Source organism: Harpia harpyja, chromosome 4 (genome assembly GCF_026419915.1).
Source record: "Harpia harpyja isolate bHarHar1 chromosome 4, bHarHar1 primary haplotype, whole genome shotgun sequence".
Classification (NCBI taxonomy): domain Eukaryota; kingdom Metazoa; phylum Chordata; class Aves; order Accipitriformes; family Accipitridae; genus Harpia; species Harpia harpyja.
This window is the reverse complement of record NC_068943.1, coordinates 65,809,345-65,824,146: the sequence shown is the minus strand read 5'-3', so window position 1 is coordinate 65,824,146 and position 14,802 is coordinate 65,809,345. Positions and strand designations below refer to the sequence as shown.

General features: G+C 36.1%; 1 protein-coding gene across 14 annotated transcripts in view; it reads left to right on the top strand.

Moving 5' to 3' along the window:
• Positions 1 to 14,802, top strand: part of REPS1 (RALBP1 associated Eps domain containing 1) — a 69,621-nt gene that overhangs the window by 21,700 nt on the left and 33,119 nt on the right. For 13 of the 14 annotated variants that reach the window (XM_052784522.1, XM_052784518.1, XM_052784511.1 and 10 more), the window contains exon 4: positions 9,359 to 9,512. In XM_052784522.1, the coding sequence (XP_052640482.1) occupies positions 9,359 to 9,512 (154 nt within the window). Of the gene's footprint in view, positions 1 to 5,144; positions 5,276 to 9,358; positions 9,513 to 14,802 lie in introns of all 14 variants that reach the window. The other variant, XM_052784524.1, reaches the window with a different exon arrangement.

The following is a 14,802-nucleotide window of genomic DNA, read 5'->3' as shown; positions in this document are numbered from 1 at the left end:
TAAAAGATTAAATGGAACTCTTAACAACTACTTTGCTCCATAAGTGTCAGTTTGATAGGACTTCTAAGCTTTGTTGCTTTCAATATAGTTTCTTTAAAAAAAAAATCATACTGATATATATTATACATGAAGACCACATATGCTTCTGAAATACTTGCATTTAGGATACTTTTTTTATGAAGTTTTATAATCTGTGTTTAAAATATTGATGGTAATGGACAAAGAATTGAGACAGAAAAGAAAATCAATGTTTAAGATATGATAGCAAATGCCCAGTTGTAATCATTATGATATTAATACCTTGTTTATTAGATAGTTCACATCGGCTTCCTGGTCATTGGAACAGTGGTACTGAATGCCATGGAAGACTGGATTTCTAGTCCTTCAACATGCTCCCATACCTTTAAATCTGAAATACTTTATTTAGAAAGCTTTTTTTTAAAATCTCACATTTACTTTTCTCTGTCTTACATTTTATTGTTCAGCTATTTAATTGTTAAGTAGAGACAAGAAGAACCAGAAATAATAGACAGAAGTTTTCACATAGCTTTTTATTGTGTTCTAATAATGAGAAAACTGATTTCTTTTTGCTCACTGGTTCTTTCATCTTCAGCTACAGGATATCTGAATAAATGAAAACTGTAAAGGCTTACAACTCTGTGCTTCCATAATTCCTTGTTTTTCATAGTCTTTACATTCTCTTTCCATGGGGAAGTCTTTTCTGATTCTTTTCTACAAGCAAGAACACCGAGTAGAAATACTAAATTTTGCTGGGTGTATCCGTGTCGGTGCATAACTGTTGAATGACCTGTTTTATTCCCCATGGTATGCTCTTTTTGGGGCATGTTTTGTAAGGAATCAAGGAACTTGCAAACATCCCTTAATCTCTCTGGGAATCAAGGAATCGCTCATAAACATTTATTAATCTCTCTGGGAATAGCCCAGACTGATCCAATGTAAAGAAAAAGCAAATTAGCAGAGGCCATCCATAATCAATGTTTGGCTGCCACTTCCTTTCTCCCAAACTGAAGATGGGGACTGTAATGAAAGGAGGGCCGGCAGCAGATCTGAAGATAGCTTGTCGTTGTCTAGTTTTGCGTAGGTGTGTTTGAGAGAGTCCTAAGCGCTTCATGACAAAATCAACAATTGCAGATCTCCTTGATCTGATGATGGGGTTTTAGTTTGGTTGAAATAGTGTTTTGTAGGCTTCCATCATGGTGTTGAGTTTTAGTGAACAGCTATAATCTGATACAGGAATATGTACTGGTGTAACTTTAACAAAAAAAACCCCTGGTGTTTGAGGTCTTCAAGTTCTGGATAAAGAAGCCATGTATTCACAAAGATGTATAAGCATCCAAATTTCATTTCTTCATCTTGGCTGATAGAAGCAGCTTGGTATCTCTCTTTTGCACAAGTCTGTATGGGATCATCAGAATAAAATCTGTGCATAAGTCCTTTGAGAGATCTGGCCCAGAAAACAGACTTGGAGCAAATGTAACAGACAACACAGCAGTGAGTCCAGCAGTTTTAAGCTGTATTCATGGTCTAGAACATCAGGGAAGTACTGTCTGATTTTGCACCCTATTGTAAAATTGCATTTTCTGTGGCTGATTCTCCATTTCTGACTCTACAGTGAATCCATTCAAGCAGCCTTCTTGTCCCAGTCTAATATTTATTGGTATGGACACCATGTTAGAAACAATTTGAGAGAGGGGCTTGAGCCCAGGTTTCTCGCTTAACCACATAAATACTCTAATTGGGTTATTTTCCAAAAGGCGGATACAGCTTTTATCCATGTTTTTGTAGAAATCACTGATCCAGTTGTCTTTACCTGGAGATATCACTCAGATTTATAAAACATAGAAGGAGGTTCAGACTGTGAATTCTCATTATGTGCCACCTCTTTCGGTGATGAGGATAAGAAGAGCTGAAGTCTGAGAAGTAAATTACAGCATGTCATTTTCCTAGGGATCATTGTTCTTTCTGGAGGAATTTAAGTGTCAAAGTTAAGCTTGGATATTTCACTCTCAGAGCTTGTCATGTAGCTGTTACCAAACTCAGTAATGGAGTATCTGTTGGGGTTTTTTTGGGGTTTGGGTTTGTTTGGTTTATTTTTTTTCTTAAACTGTTGACTGGCTTTGATAATATGCCTGGCACTTCAAAATACATTGATTTCATAAAATACTCTGGCTGAAATATCTTATGATTTCATACCAATAATATCTTAATTGTCATCTTTAAAAACTGGGTTCATTCCTGTGCAGCTTTCCGTATTGGTGAGATTTGTCATGCATAGGTTAATATCTTATAATTACAAATAATTTATGTAAAAGAATTTCACTTAGAGTATTGTCTACTGAAATGTCCTAGCTAAAACTATTTCTTTATCCATGCATTATTGTGGCACTTCCCCTCAATGAGCTTCACTTGGAGGCAGGGCATCAGGAAATGGCAATCAGGTTGTGTTTCCAAAGAGTAGCTGTAAATGAGGTCGTCTTTTAAAGTAAGCTTGAGCTAAGTTCAGCAATAACCTTTTTCTATCTCTAGCCATTTTTGTGGTCGCATTTTTAGTTTATAATGGCTAAGTGTTATGTAAATACAGCATTGGCCAGAAATTTATATCTTTTTAATATTAGTGTTAATAGAAGGTGACTGAAGTCACACCTAGCTGTCATGGAAGCTGCAGAACTGATTCTAGGAGTCAAGCCAAATAATAAAAGATGCCTTTACTCACTAGATGGTATGTTGACCGCACATCCTAGTAGAGATAAAACACTGGGGGAAAATACTTCTTTTTTTTTTCTGCTGGCATAATTTCTTCTTCCTGAATAATAGAGGCCGAGCAGATTTGAACACTTCTGCTGATAATGTGACATATACAAGCACTTTTGTTGACATAGGTATGTTAACCACGGTGTATATACATACCTCTTTACCTTGGTAGTAGCAGCTATGCTACCAAAAAATATTAATTTAGGCCAATCTTGAGAATCTAGATTCTGTTGAGTTCTTGTGCTTTTTTTAAAAGAAATCCACCTAGTAGAATTAGGAGCTGTCATTGTAGATGGAATTTTTTTTGGCTTTACTTTTTTTTTTAAAGGAGTAAGACAAATGTACTGAAAACAACTTCTTAGAAGCAGCAGCAGTGTTGAGGTTAGGAAGTATTTTCTATCTTCTGAAAGTAGCTTACAGGTGACTAAATGTTCTCAATATCAGTCTGTTATATATTGCCTTTGGATGTTTTGTGTTTTGTTGTTAAAGCCAAAAAGCAAATACTTTTTCCAATGTCTTTAAGTGTGATCCAGGTGTTGATCAGGTATTGCTTTATGATACTTCCATCTGGCTTGCCACCTTTTTCAGGAAAGGGTGGTAGCTAGATTCAATAGATGTTGAGGATCTAACAGCTGAAAAACATGCATCTGGCAAATGCTCATAGGCTGAACCTTGCAATATCCAGGTGAAAATAAAAGATAAAACTGAAGGTACTTACCTACTTAGGTGTGCATTAAGCATAATACTGGCACTCTAGATTATATTGATTTATTGCCATATCAGTGCAGCTTTCGGAGGGGACAGTTCAAATTTGGCACCTGTAGCAGTCAAAATTTGATCATTTCAACTTTTTTTTAACTATGTGAAAAGTTGTGTGACTTTCTCTTAAGGTTTTGCCAGCAGTCCATTTCTGTTTGCTTCTGTTTTGTAGATTGAACAGGTAATTCCAGGTAAAATATATCTGGTATTAAATAAATTGTTTAGGAGCACAGAAAAGACCTCTTGTGTCATTGAGTCTTAACCCTCTGTTACCATGAGAAATTGTATTAGATAATGCGTTTTTAAAAAATAACCAGTGTTGTGTCTTGAAATCGCAACCCTTTATCCACACTGGCCATGCTGGGGAAAACTATTCCAGAGCCTTTGTAGGAATGTAATGGAATATTTGTGGAAATATGGTGGGAATTCCCACTTAACTTTACTCAGATCAGGTAATACCTGTTCTTCTAACAGCTTTGTCCTTAGTATTTGCTGCAGAACGCTGCAAATATTTACTAGAAAACCATTGTATCCCCCCTTAGCTTTGTTTTGCTTGACAAAACAATCAGTAGTCTCAGTTTCATCTCATGAAGTAGTTATCAGTAATCCTCATAAACCTTCTCTGCCTTTGATCCAATTTGAATTTGTTTTTATTGAAAATATTTTACTAGATTTGTATTTCTTCTTCCAAATGAGATCTCACCAGTATTAATACTATTTTGTAGTAGGGTACTCCCCTACTTCTGCTTGATATATCTCATCTCATATACCTTAGCAGCTGTGAATAAAGCAAATCTGTCATATTTTACATATTGTAGTGGTCTGATAGTTGACCTGTGCATCCAGTCTTCTGTTTTCAGCTGATTGGTTCTCATTATGCACTTTGGTATTAATTTCCACTATGCAAGAAACTGTATTTTATATTTTAAAACTTGATAGTTTACTGTTACCTATGTCCTGAAAGGAATCCATCTGTCTGCCTCTTTACATTTGTTGTCAGAAATCATCAGCATGCTGTTTAGTGTGGATAATCAGTTACCTAAAGTATCAAATTAGGTTATTGCCAAATCGGTCATTCCAGGAGCATTATTAGAAACTTCCCTTCAATCCCATAGTTCCCATTCTAACACAGTCCAGGTTTGCTCCTTCTGTAGCCTGTTCTTTTGTACCTTAGATTCTATTAATCTCCACGTTGTTGGAATTATCTTATATGGCACCCCAGTGAAGTATGCTGAGGTTCAGACTAAATGTAGTGCAGTTCCTTTGTTCAGAAAATCACAAAAATAATATCAGCCAACTTAAGTAAAATTTCCCATGCTGATTGACCCCCTTTCCATTTGTCTCTGTTTTTAATTATTATTTTCTTCGAAACCTAGTCTAAAACCTTTCAAACTGTTGAGGTTAGACTAACAAGTTTGTAATTGGCTGAACTACACACCCCCTCTCTAAAAAAAGTCTAGTGCTGCATGTGGAGAAGTTCCCATTGAACCTTGAACTATTTTATTCTTCAGTATGAATGCTAGTTGATTACAAAAACATGGGTTCTGCAATGCAATTACCATCTCTAGTATAATCTTTCTTCATGATGGATCTGTTCCCTGACTCTTATGCAGGCTGTGTGGTATCAGGACCTGGATCACAACACCCTTAGAGCTACCCTTCGGATACCATGTCTGGCTTCATTGTCTCTGGAATTCTCCTTAGGAGGCTTTCTTCTGGCCTGAGGTGTGAGATCCAGGAAAAGGTTTATAATCTCATTTGACTCGTGTATGCTTGCAATGCCCTTTTGAGGTTGAGATCCCTCCAGGGTTGCTTTAGCACAGTATTGTGTTGCCTAACGCCAGTTTGTTTGACTTATCTTCACTAAGGTTCTTCTTTTAGAGCCATATATTATATCACCTTTTTTTAATTAACATGCTATTTTTAGTAACTGCTTGTCAGTCCTGAAAAAGTCCAAGTTCCGAGTCCTTCATAGTGTCTTGGTTTTGTAATTACAGTTTGACAAACATCATGCTTTTTTACAGCTTTTTTTAATGTGATTTTTTTAAAATTAAGGTGGATTACTTAATTTTTGCCTGTTAGCTATAACCTTATTTTTTATTAGTTATTGAGAAGAATGTTCTCAACAGTTTGATTTAACATGAAAATGTTAAATAGTTGTTAGCTATTTATGTCAACATGCTTTTATTTAGATCTGTTTTCTGGAATAATGTTAAGAAGAAAAATAAATGTCTTAAGATAGTAAAAACCAGAACGTTGTAATTGCTATGATTTTTATTGAGGTTTTTTTGGAGAGAATTTAAAAGCTAGTGTTTTAAATGTTTAAATATAATTGCATTGAAAGTGCTAAAACAGTTTGTCAAAATAAGTTTTTAACAGTAGCTGATCTAATAAATGATACATCAACTACAGTATGCAGATGATGAGTAAAATTGTCAAAGCTCCCAAAGAGATTAGGTGGGTAAAGTCTGTTCAAATTGGAGAAATTCAAAATCGCTGTTTGGCTAATTGCCAAATTAGGCAAACTGTTGTAGTTGTTGCATGTTAAGATTTTGAAGACCAGTTAAGTTAGGTTCTGTACGCTAATACTCTCAGAAAAATCTGATCCTGGATATTTCAGGCTTTCAAAATTAGTTTCTTTTATTAATAGATTGGACAGATGAAAGTGAACAACCCTACTTCCTCAGCTGCAACATACACTCTTATAAACTGAGAGTATTTTGAGAGTTTATGAGAGTGTATGTTGTTGTTGAGGAACAGATGTGGTTCTAATGAATATACTGCCTCCGTTTACTAAAGGGTGAAGCTTAATGCAAAATTGAAGTGGAAACTTTGGACAACAAACCATGTTTTCTAGGCATGAGTACATGAAAATGACAATTTCTAACTCACTGCTAAGGCAGATACATGGTTGATGTTAACTTATCTATAAGGGGTAAATAAGCCTGTATGTAATTGCAGTTTCAGTAAATCCCTACTCACTGTGTTTTCCTATGACTACTTTTGTATGAGGGTCAATGTTTATACAGTCCTGCCTCCTCCCTAGTCTTTCTGGCTTACATCTTCCTTTACACTTGCATCGAGCCATCAGTATTTTGGCTGAGCCATTTTACACACACACGCGCGCACACACACACACTATAAATATATATATACATACTTAAAAAAAAATCAGGGAGTTTAGCTCTCATAAGCTTCTAGTAAGCTAGATCAATGAATGCCATGAATGGTACATGCGAGTGACAGGGATTGCACAAGGGAAAGATGGTGCCACAGTAAAGCCATCTAAATTTGGTTTAAACTGTTTTGAGAATATGATTCTTGTAATGATAGTAAAGCTGAAGATGTGGCTTGTCCCTCTTTCAGAAGCTTTTTGACATCAGAGTTGGTGATGTGCTTTTGCTGTTTAATAATTTTGGAGTGTGTAAGCTGAAGCTTCAAATCAATTGTAGGAAATCTGTAAATGTTTAGCATTCTGATATAACGTTGACTGAAACATTGAGAACAAAGTTATTTATTGTGCTTGTACTTCTGATGATCTGATTCCCATTATTACACGCTTTACAGAATCACATGAACCGCATGCAAAGTAAACATTTGAAGAATTGAAGTTGAGGATCATATTTACAATCTTTTCCTATACCTTGAGCATAAGGCCAAATGTTAGATGGAGGCTTACTGAATAGTTACAGTTGTCAGCTTCATTAGGGCAAGGCTGCTTCATGAGGACTATGTGTCAAGAGTTTTAATGTTCACATGCGGTTACTAGAAGTAGTGAGTGGTTTCGTTTAGGTAGACTATTATACATTTGTCTGCCTCAGGTTTTCTTCTGTGTCTTTCTGGACCATCTGACTTACCAGAGCAAGAGTACTGGAGTAAATGAATAGTGTCTGTGACCAAGCATAGCTTTCTGTAGGTTTACTCATGGTATTTTGTGTAAAAACTCAAATATCCTTCAATTCTTTTGATAAAAGATGACTTGCATAAAAGCCAATAGAAGAGGAAGCTTTTCATTGATTTCAGTGATGCATCATCATGGTTCTCCTGTTGCATTATGCTAAGCAGACTAACCATTCAACCTCGGTTCTAGCTTCCAGCCTGCAAGTGGCACTCTGGATACCCTGACTCCTTCCCCTCTTGCCCCCATGTACTTGTAAGGGTAAGAATGTATTGTCATCTAAAATAAATTTCTTGTCAAGTAAGATGCTAAGAGGAGGAATCTTCAGGCAAATTTCAGAAAGGCATGTAACTGCAACAAAAAAAATCTTGAGCTGGTGGAGGTACTGTGGAAAAACAGTGACTTTGACTGTGCAGTCAGCTGGTCCCTGAATTAAAACTTGAAGTGAATTGGTACTGCTCCCAGCCACTTTGTAATACTCTTTGCCAATACATATGGGCATCGTTTAAATGCTTTGAATGGAAAGTTCAAAATCTTGTGGCCTAGGAACTTACTTAAGGAAATCTGACTCAATGGTCAGAACTTTCAGAAAACATCTCAGTTGCAGAATCAACCAGGCTGGCCCTGTATACTGGGAAGTAGGAAATTCAGACTGGAAAAAAAGGTGGAAGTTTACATCAATACATTAAAAAGTAACCAGTCATCATGGCCATAAAACTTTTTTGTTGGGATGCATGTAGTTTTAGTATGTACCTTGCTTGGAGAAAAGCTTGTTTATGGTACTTCCTCACTGACTTTTAGACTTTTGCAGATGTATTATTGATTAAAAAGCATAATGATCTTTGAATATTTGGCAAAGTAAACCAGTTCAGTTTTGGGAATCCTGTGGAAGCCTACAGTCAGTCTGGTTGTTGGTACTTGATAGTATGTTAAGTTATTAACATAGAGTACCAAACTTCTGGGGTTTTTTGTCTATTGCTGAAACAGATTTTGAGATTTTTAGCTTTGTTTTTACTTTTCAGGAAACTTGGAGGTCAAGCTTTGCTTTCTTGTACTTGTTTTCACTAATACAGTTTAGTTCAAATTGGGAGATCTGGCAAACAGGAATTTCAAAAGATCTAGATATAGGGAGGAAATTACTTTCTACTGTATAAATACTTCACTTTGTACCGTATAAATGATTTTTCCTTTGTATTTTATTTGAAATGGAATGAATCTGTCCATCTGAATGTCTCATGAGAACTGATTCCAGGTGGAAATTGCACGTGTGATCCTCTGTTTTCCTACCTGTTCAGGGAGAACATAGTACAATATAGGATTAGAGAGAAGCTTGATCCCATACATCAGGGCAAAACTACCTTGTAATTTGTACAGCAGAGAAGTATATTCTAGATGGCGTCATTCTTTGAAAAAATTACATCTATGTTTTTGCATATTAAAAAAAAAAAAGTGGCCTGTCTAGTGATTTTTTTTTTTTCCCAATGTTTATTTCTGGTTTGTTTTTTTTAAATGAAAGTAACTGATTGTGAATCACTTGATGAAAATTAGGTATGATAATAAGTTGTACAGTAAGTAATCTTTTTTTTCTTGAGACCTGGGTTCAAATGTAACTTTTATCACAAGTGAAAGTGAGTCTTATAATCTAGTTTCCTTTGTAGCTAAGTCGTTTAACTTGGCATTGCTGTTGTCCTAAGAATGCCGAGTTAAAAATATATTAGATGACGTTGTTTGAAGTGAACGTGTCCAGTCGCAGTCATACTGTATCTGAGTTCTCCTGTTCCCTCATTTTAATAAGTACTAAAATTTTCACTCTCTAAAATGAGACTTGTAACTGCAGTGATGGTTGTTCTTAGAAATAATGGTTTTAGATAGGCTTTTGTGTATTTAGTCATTTAGTAAAAAACTTAAAAGGTTCCTTTGTTTTATTAGGAGTCCACATCTCCAGTTGTTTCACCACAGCAATCCCCACCAACCTCTCCACATACATGGAGGAAGCACAACCGCCATCCCAGCGGAGGGAATAATGAACGACCTCTTGCTGGACCTGGGCCTTTTTGGGCTCCATTTAGTGAAGCACAACCAGGTATAAATATCTTATGTTATGCTTCAGCTGTAATTCAAAGTTGTGGAATTCTTAAGTATATTAAATGAGTTTAGGGCAGCTTATCTTTGTATTTTCCAGTCCTGGAAACTTCCTTGCAGATTCAAATGTTCATGTTGATGGCAGCACTGTGGAATCTGTGGTCTTGCATATGGCGGATCCATTTCTTAGTGTGGTATGGGAAATGCTTAGAGTTTGGAGGGAGGGAAAGAGTATGAAAGTTTCCCAGTGGAAGGTTTTCTAATACAAAACTCACATCCTGTGAAAATTATGCAGGAACTGTCAGTATACCCCAAAATGTGGGGAGCTCAAGGGAAAGCAGCAGACAATATATTGTTTGTTTGAATTATGTTTCTGATAGATTAGATGAATTGTCAGAACAACTAATTCTCTTAACATTTTTTTCGCTTTCTTTAAATTTTATGTAAACGTAACTGAAGCTACTGTATCTCCAATCTGTCAAGGTAGAACCACCTGTTTCAGTAAAGCTTTTCATCCTTTATTGATCTTCATTTAAAATGAAGACTCTCCCTGTTGTCGTATCGCTGTGCTCAGATTTAAAAAGCCAATGCCCTTAATATCTCATATTTCAAAAAGTTCTGTTTTCTGATGTCTGATAGACTTAATAAATTTGGGAACAGCGGAGCAATTCTAATTCAGGTTCTGTTTTTGATGATACTGGTAAATAATATGTTGCATTTTGTAGGCTGTAGTTTCAGATTGAACTGTGGTTGGCTTATTTCAGTTTTGATATTCCAAAATTGATCTGTTACCTTTCAATTTATTGTCATTCTGTAGTTATAAGCATCCATGGAGGACCAGGGGTTCTGTTGATAGAATTGGTTGGATAAGGAAATAAGTTTTATTTTAGAAGTGAAATGGGTTGTATGCAGAGGATTATGCCAGTGTCATGAACGTTGTTTGCTAGTAAGTGCCAGTCAGTTCAGAATAAAAAAATAAAGATTATTAGTCTGCTCATTGTATATATAATCACTTCTAAGGGTTCAGTCCAGGCATTGTGATTTTTCAGCAGTCAATTTCTTGACTTTTTCTTGCATAGTTTAGTTGATTTGCTTTTCTTGCAAGCTGAAATACAAGTTTGTCTGGTAGCTGATTTCTAACTTGGGAAGTTTTTCTAACTTAGGAAGTCAAGGACTGCAGGAAAGTATGCAAGCTATTCCTACTGTTGAGGAGTTCAATATTGTCCTCTTAAAGTTGTAATACCATGTTAATATTTCAGTTTGGCAATGCTTTCCTGGTGATGTCCATGGATAAATTTTTCAGTAGTAGTCTTAAAATATTTCTGAACTAGCTCAGTATTCACCAGTTTTATGTTCCATACTGAAACGCATTCATAGTGTGTTTAAAGTAATTTGGAGATACTGTTACAGAAGGATTGTCTGTTCTGCCAATGCTAAGAATAGAATGGATTTTCGTATGTTTAACAAAAATTGTCATTCTGATTCACTGGGTGATTCTTTTGCACTGCAGATGATTAATTATTCCTTTGAATTTCAGCTGTTGTAGACAGTTTGTCATTCTTTTTCCCTCTCTTGAGCCTACTTTTTAAGGACAGTATTTTGTAGAGAAATGATGTTCTACTGACATTTAGGTAGAACCAGATAGACTGTTGGTTACCTTTCTTAAACTCAGCTCTGCAAGCTCATCTTGATTCCAATGCAAGATGTTTTTGAGAAATTTGCAAGTAATTTGCAAGTATGTGATACTATTTCAGTAGGATTTAAGGCAGGACTATGCCATTTCACTTGTGATCCAAGAAAAATAAGAACCCAGGTCTCTGCTTGTATTTCACATAATGTGAAACATTGTTTGAAGGTAATGGGGCTGTCAACTGAAAGCATGCAACCTCAACTGTAAAAATGTTTCTGATGGGTCTAATAATAAACAGCATGTTGCCTTAAACCAGAAGGACAAAAATCAAACCATAATTTTTTTGTTTGGAGAAAGATGTGTTTAAACAAGAAGATTCTGACTTATGCATAGTAAAGACACTCCATTGCATCATCATACTCCCACCATGAACAAAATTAAATAGTGCTTTCTGCATTGAATTGGGCTACAGAATGATTATTAGATGATGACTCAATTGGTTTTTGTAAAAATCTTACACCTTGTCTTGTATCAGAAGTCTTAAGCATAATGTATAGCTGTAGTTTTCAGTTTCTTGAGGAAGAAAACCTGTTGTCATCTCAACAAACCAAAAGAATTTGGATTTTACAAGTTTTTTGCCACTGTGTTGTCCAGTAATTCAGTTAGGATAGTAGTGATGCTTCGTAAGTAGCTGGACTCTGAGGCACTGTCAAGACTAGCTCAGTGTGCTTACACGTATGAAATCAGAAGCCAAGTCTTGTTACCATCTTTCTTCAAGCCTTTTTGTAAAGGGAGACCCAAAGGGTGCATGTATTTTACTTTAATATCGGGAACTAAAAGTTCAGTGACAGACATTGATCACCTGTGTAGAATGAAGTTTGTAGTTAGTTCAGGTCTCATCCTTAAATGTTGGAGTCAATTCTATTAAAACTTGAGTCTCTCAAGTCTTCCAGGTGTCCTTGATTTAACAGCTTAAGATAAAGCTGTTCAAAAATCATGTTGTTATGTCCCAGTTCTGGTTTGCATCTCTGATCTGGATCAGTCTTCACAGAATAATACAGTGGATGACAGAACCCCTTGTAGGAAACAGGATTGTATATGAGATGAGAGCCTCCTATTCTTACAGTTACAAGGGGGGGGGTACCTTCATACTTTTACTTTTTCAGCTGGTTTTGCACTACAGCTTCAGCTGCTAGAAGGATGCTGATGGTGACAAACTTGGGAGAAAGAACCCCTTCCCCACTTCAAATGATAGTTGAGTGGCATGTCAGAATAAGGTCTAGAAATTATTTTTTATTACCTTTAGTCTGTTTGGACTGGAAGCAAAGCAGTGCATTTATGTTGGTAGTATCCAAATAATGATTTCAAACTAGTAAAAAAATCTGAGGTCTTCTGTTCAGTCGTAGGACCTTTGTTAGCTTGCGTTGGCATTACATCAAAGTTCTGTTTTGATGTCTGAATACGTATAAGAACTTGCAGCCCTAAGCCACACTTCTTTCTTTTCCTTGGGAGAGATTTTGCTGCAGTTCGTGAAATCAAGAACAAGAAAATTCATGGACAGAAGTGGAACATGTCTACTGTGCTAACAGTTCACTTGCATTTTTAGAGTCCTAAGATATTTACTGTGCTTGCAGGGGACTGAAGAGTCCTTTGTCTCCTACTTACTGCTTCAATAACTGTTGATGATTGGCCTTGTTACAAGTTAAGGATTATTCTTACCTGGACATGATTATTCAGGGAGGAAAGAGCTCTACAGCATTTTATCTTATTGCCAAAATTCTACTCAACCTTCTGGTTTTGTTTCATCACAAATTGGTGGTAAGGAAAGCTTTTGCTAGTTTACAAAGTTAGTTGAAAATTTAGTTCTCTGTGAGTAAACCCACATTTGTATAGTTATTGAAAAGTACAAGCTACTCAGATGTTATCTAAATAAACCATTTCTTACATTTGTAGCTTCAAGTGAGGGGGTAACTTTTCTCCCACAGGAAACGAGATCATTTTCCACAAGTTATCAATGTGTTGTTAAGATATTCAAGCTTGAGCAGAAGGATATAAACAGCCACAGGAATTCAAGTTAGGTCTTCATACTAAACATAGTGCATTAGACTTCACCAGCTAGTTCAAATTTGATAATTGGTCTTAGGCCTACTCTCTATTCAAAGTGCTGTTAATGGTGTCTCCCTGATGAAAATACACAGAGACCATTGAAGGTTGTTTCTTCATTGGGTTACAAATCATAAAATAAAAATACAATGATTGTTTCAAGTCTTCTCTGTGACCCAGTTTTCTTCCACCTTCCCTTCTACTTCAGTGTTCCCAGTCTGGTTTTGTAGATTGAGAAGAAAGTAAGGGGTGACTATTTCTAATTCAAATGTCAAATAGATGTAGTTTTATTGATTGAGTTACTGGTTGGTGGCAATCCATGAGTATGTGCGTAGATCCAGGTGTCCACAATAATCTTTCTCCAGTGTTCTCCAGCTTTCCCATCCTGTGTCCTAAAACATTGTGTTGCAGAGTAAATAACAGGAACAGTAAAGCAAGGGTATTCTTGTTGGGATTATTTGAACAGGGGAGAAAGGAAACAGTTCTTGTAATACTTGTAAAGAACTCGGAAGGTATGACAATTTGGTGCTACTGGCATCTCCATCACTGTCAAGCTACTGCTTTGGAAGAGGTGGTGTGCTAAGTGGGGTACAAATTGAACTGTACTAAGACAAATTGTTGGGAGAAGTAAAGGTGGAGTAAACATATGTAAGGTTAGTGGTAATAATGTCAGTGTCTGAGGGGCAGAGAGCCATTGTATCAAAAGTAAAATTTGAGTGGCATATCCATAGGAGAGATGGGAAGGACTTGTCTGAATCTGTACTGTACGTAAGAGTATAGCAAAGATAAACCAGTTGTAAGCATTTATCTCATTACTTTCTCCTAGGAAAAAGGTCATTTATGGAATTAAAGAGTAATTGCATATGGCCAGATAGTAAATAGCAAATGCTAACAATGTTACTGTAACTTTAGATGTTAGCCCTCTGTGTGCCTCACTGATTCTCAGATTTCCTTCACTCTGTTTACTGCAGATTGTGTATTAGTAGTGTCATCGGTCTCCAAGAACCCCAAATTGTTGATATTTGTCCGTTTCATAAATGGATTACCTATACATGAATGGACTTCTCATAGCAATATTTTTTTAGTCAGCATCTTGACAATAAATTCTTGGGTTTTAGTGCTTCAATTTAGATCTTGGTGGCAGAATTAAAATTATGACAGTGATGTTGTATTTCTTGTTGGTGGGTTGTGTGGAGGGCTTACAGAAACTCACAAGTTGACCTGCCTTTTGAAAGGAAATCTGTTTCTACATATGGGGCAGAAATTCCTATCTAAGTATGACTTTAACATATTTCAAGAGAAAGCATTTAGTTGTGCAAGAAGAATAGATTAATCATTTTCACAACTGCTCTTCAGATTTAAGGAGTTCAGCATTTCTTTTAGAAGGCAAGGAGTAGAATGGAGTCCTGGGATTCTTCTAGACTTGTTCTAGACGGTTTGTTTTCCCTCTGCTCTAAGTTCCTTAAATTTTTAATTTGCAACTACAATTTAAGAAAATTTTGAGAGTTTTGTGCATAGAGCAGTGGGTGGCCAAATCTTTCTATAGTTGCTTCATCGT